General features: G+C 32.3%; 1 protein-coding gene across 1 annotated transcript; it reads left to right on the top strand.

Moving 5' to 3' along the window:
- The first annotated feature begins 1,201 nt into the window (after nucleotides 1–1,201).
- On the top strand, nucleotides 1,202–4,320 carry LOC122311592 (GDSL esterase/lipase At4g10955-like). Its single transcript, XM_043126195.1, has 3 exons — nucleotides 1,202–1,310; nucleotides 2,567–2,643; nucleotides 3,063–4,320. The coding sequence occupies exons 2-3, from the start codon at nucleotides 2,579–2,581 to the stop codon at nucleotides 4,084–4,086; spliced, it is 1,089 nt and encodes a 362-aa protein (XP_042982129.1). The 5' UTR covers nucleotides 1,202–1,310; nucleotides 2,567–2,578; the 3' UTR covers nucleotides 4,087–4,320.
- Nucleotides 4,321–4,578: the final 258 nt, after the last annotated feature.

Raw genomic sequence — 4,578 nt, 5'->3', positions numbered from 1 at the left:
GATCGTCACAAATTAAGAATATTAAGTCACAATCAAACCAAGAGAATTTTAAGGTTAGTGTTTGCTTCGTGGCGAGATTTTAAGCTGAGATTCTCAGGAACTTACATGCAAGTTCAAGACCTTAGCTGACGGTTCCAGAAACTTTACCAATTTTGCTGAAAACTCCCTCATATGTTTATAAATTCAATGGCTTTCCATTTGTTTTTCTTCTTTGTTTTTTTATTTTTACTTATTTTTATCCCATATGATGGAAATGGAATATCAAACCAGATTCCAAATTTTATTTTTTAATATAACGATATTTAGTAAATTTTATATATTTCTTTTAAATAAAATTTTAACTTTACCATAAGTTTTACTCTGTCTAATTTTAAGGCCATATAAACGTCTTTACCTGCCATCTTACATTTCATATCCGTAATTGTAATGCGTTTTTGTGGTCAATAATTCCCATGTAACTACGGCGGAGACATTCATGCAAAGTGTCGTACGTCGACATGAGACATAATCTTAAATGAGGAGTAGTTTCTATATATATTTATTAATTAGGGGCATATGCATATGACACCATGCAAAGACCATGTCAGTACGTCATTACATTTACAATGTAATGTAAGTCAAAAAATTACAAGTCAAAACCTTGTGGGGCCTCATTCCCACCGTGTGGAATGCTTCCTTACAATTATTGTGAAGCTACCCATTCTCGAGCCATTTTGCTGCATACAGTGTTAACGATTACTATAAAAAAAACAGACAATTGCGATCAATTTATAACAACGAAAAGACTATTAATAATTAATTTTGGTTGTTAATAGTCTTTTCGTAATAAATTAATCGCAATTATCCATTTTTCTTATAGTCGATAATTTTTTGCTTGGCCAGCAAGTTTTAGCAGAAAATTGATCATTATTTAAAATTGGAATTCTAGTAATTTTATTTGCAATTACGTATGAATTTTAATTTTTTTCTAGATTTAAACAATGGCTAAAAAATATTTCTACAAATTAATATTCTACTTGAGGTCAATTATATATATTCTTATAATTAATAATAAGTAAACTAATTCTAACAATTCGTTAATTTATTTTTCATGGTTTAATTTCCAACTTAATTGGATTATATTGCAATGACGAGGACAGTCAACTAACAAATTGCAATTTCTTTTTCATCCAGATCAAGTTGCATGTTTGATGGTTCAGTACTACCTCTTTATAAGAAGATCTAGCGAGACCATTCTTCATTACTCATATCATCTGCGCCTTCATCTTCGTCTTCGATATCTTCATCTTTGATATTTTCATTAATTCCAGGTAATTATTTATATGATTTTTCTCGATCTGTCTGATATATTTATATTTGGCATCGAGTAAGTTATAAATAATTTTGAATCTCCTATATGCTGTGCATTTTTGTTGTGAAATAGTTCTCTTCTTTTCACATATAATTTATAAAATGCAATTCCCTTCTCTTGATAGTACTTTTGGGATTAGATTTCTCCAGAATTTTTGTTCGAATTGATCTATGGTTGCTTAAGTGAATTTCTCAGACAAAATTAAATGCTCAATAATAATGTAAGACTTATAATTTTATGTGTCTATCTCTTTCGTTCAAATTGGTTGCTAATAGTCTTTTCGCCGCTATAAATTGGTCGCAAAAGGCCGTTTTTCTTGTAGTGTCTAAGTTTTAAAATAACTTTTTTTCTATATTTGACTAAAAATAAAAGATGTCAAACAACTCTACAAATCCAAAAGAGGAGCAATAATAGTTCATCACCACTCATGGAATTTATTTTATTCGAATATGAGCGTTTTAAGTAGCAGAGTTATATATGCATAAACAGAAGAGTTCTACACTTTTTTTTTTTTTGAATATCTAATATTGTCCTTTGTGATAATTTTTCCAATTAATAGCTACTATTTACCTAATTTGTTGGCACTACTTTATAATTCATTTATAATTATTTTACAACATCTTTTACAATCAACTAATATTGCAAATATCATGCCATTTCAATAAAATTGAATTTTAACTTTACACAATTTAAAAACATATTTTACAAGCCTAGTGCAAATTGCACTTTTCTTTTCTTTTTTTTGCTTTTTATTTCAAATTAAACATTTTTCAAACATGTTTAAATATTTTTAAAAAATAAAAAAATTCCAATACACTAATGATCACTTCCTTAATCAATAAGCATAAAAGTTTTTTAATAAAAAAATTAAATGCATAAGCAGTCAAAATGAAGGGATAAAATGAGAGGGCATACTAGTATTATTTTTGTAATTTTGTTATGCAAAATAATATTATTTTATACCTTCATGTTTATGTTCTTGAATTTCCTTTTAGAGAGGATTGCTACATATATGGTGTTTAGGATTTTAAGGAACAATAACTTTTGATTAAATGTCTTTCCAGTAATAAAAATCTTCTGATCATCTGTGAGTTACGAAAGGAACTAGACACGGCTTTTTTACTTGTCACTAATTATTTGCTTCCGCTACGTCAGAAAGTTTCCTTGCATGCTAACATATATTGCTGTACATCATTGCTCCATATACCATTTCAGGTGCTTTTGAAAATGGGGAATAAGAAGAGAAATTTCGACATTTCAGGACCTAAACATCTCAAAGATATTGTTGACTGGTAAGACATTAGCCAATGATAAACCTGAACTCCAAATTCCAAAATGGCTTATGATCTTATTTATGTATTGATGATCACATTTTTTTGAACATGCAATGCTTGGACAATTTTTATTTATTTATTGTTCCCAGAGTCTACTGATTCAAAGTTAATATTTTTATATCAATGATTAATTTTGTTGAAACGCACAAAGAGAAATATTGAACTGCTAGTGCTAGAGTTTGTGCATAATTAGTGCGCGTGTATATATATATTAATTGTAAACTCCATTGATTTTACAAATGATAGCACGAGTATATTTTAGAATAGTACTGCATGCTCGAGACTTCTACAAGGTTAGGATCATCGATCTAGATTTTAAAACAGTACTACTGTTGCAGAATTCTAAAGAATTATTAATCCAAATATTAGTTTTGCAGGAACAATGCAGATCACCGGAGATCTGCCATTTCCAGCTTGGTTCAAGGAGTATACGTCCTGGAAAGTGAGCGCGAAAATTCCACAAATGCTCAACCCTGGTACGAATCCTTCAAATTCCAGCTAGTTGAACCTCTCAAACGTGATGACCAGTCCATATTCGGTGCCATTTATAAATACATTGGCAAATACCCAGCACCTGATTCAGACGTACTCCCAAGATATGTTATTGCCTTCCGGGGCACAGTCGACTTCAAGCGTCCAAATATATTGATAAACGACATCATGTTGAACGTCAAAGTCGCACGTAACGAACCTGAAGAGAGCAGTTGCTTTACACTTGCCATGGATCGTGTTAAGCGCCTTGTTAAGGAGAATGGAGCTCCAAATGTATGGTTGGCTGGACATTCTTTGGGGGCAGCTATAGCATTAATCGTTGGAAGAAACATGATGTTAAAGCAGAATTGTTCTCTTGAAGCCTATCTTTTTAATCCACCATACATATCTTTTCCCATAGAGAAGTACTTGGGTACTAGTATGGTCAAAGACAAGGAGAAACTGGTCCGCATTGCACGCGGTATATTCAAGATAGGCCTCGCCGTTGCTGCAGAATGTCAAATTAATCCTCAAATGCAGGAGCAGAAGGCTGACACTTTTTGTTTGTTATCACGCTGGACTCCTCACCTGTTTGTGAACCCGGGTGATTTTGTTTGCTCAGAATATATTGCATACTTCAATGACAGGCTGGAAACAGGTCCACAAATGATGAAGCTCTCAAAAAAGGGCTGTACTACGGTAAATCTACTCCTACATTTTGCATGGGGGAAAGATTTAAAAGATGCAATGCATCTCCTTCCTTCTGCAGATCTGACTGTCAATCAATCTCGCCCACGCGAAAAAACTGCTGCTAATGATTTCATAAAGAATTTTAAACGCGCTCATGAACTTTGCCAGTGGTGGCATCGTGAAGTTCGCTGCCAATCAACTCGATATGTGTATTCTACCACAGAGGATCCCGGCCAGTAATGGCCATGATGGAGTTCTTAATCAAACACCTTGCATGCACCAGCGTCTTTTGTAATCCTGTATTGAATAATGCGGTCCGAGTGTGTACGGTTAATGGACCCAAAAGATTACCCAAAATAAGTGGCGAGTGTGTTTGGACCAAGTGTGTACTAATGTATAATATTGATAAAGCTCTCTGATCTCTGTTCACATGATCAGTTGGTTCTAAATATATTTGCCTTAATAAAAAGCAGATTGTCGAATTTTAATATGGATGGCATACATTATAACTTTTCTTTAATAATTTAGGATCAGTATAGTATGTTTAATTTTGTCGATAATCTGAGTTACAAAACACAAAATGTCTATTAAATTATAGAAAAATATATATTATTCATTATCTTCTCATCCTCTCATAATATATATGGTACGAATTGATTGGTAAGCAAGTCCAAATATAACATAAAATAAGAAGTAATTTTCCAATCGTTTCATACCTTGTTGACCATGACA

Source organism: Carya illinoinensis, chromosome 5 (assembly GCF_018687715.1).
Source record: "Carya illinoinensis cultivar Pawnee chromosome 5, C.illinoinensisPawnee_v1, whole genome shotgun sequence".
Lineage (NCBI taxonomy): Eukaryota > Viridiplantae > Streptophyta > Magnoliopsida > Fagales > Juglandaceae > Carya > Carya illinoinensis.
The sequence above is the reverse complement of the archived record's forward strand: the minus strand, read 5'-3'. Positions and strand labels throughout refer to the sequence as shown.

Coding starts and splice junctions, on each gene's coding strand:
- LOC122311592 (XM_043126195.1), top strand. CDS start 2,579: ATGGGGAATAAGAAGAGAAATTTCGACATTTCAGGACCTAAACATCTC. Junction 2,644..3,062: donor CTCAAAGATATTGTTGACTG/GTAAGACATTAG, acceptor TTAGTTTTGCAG/GAACAATGCAGATCACCGGA.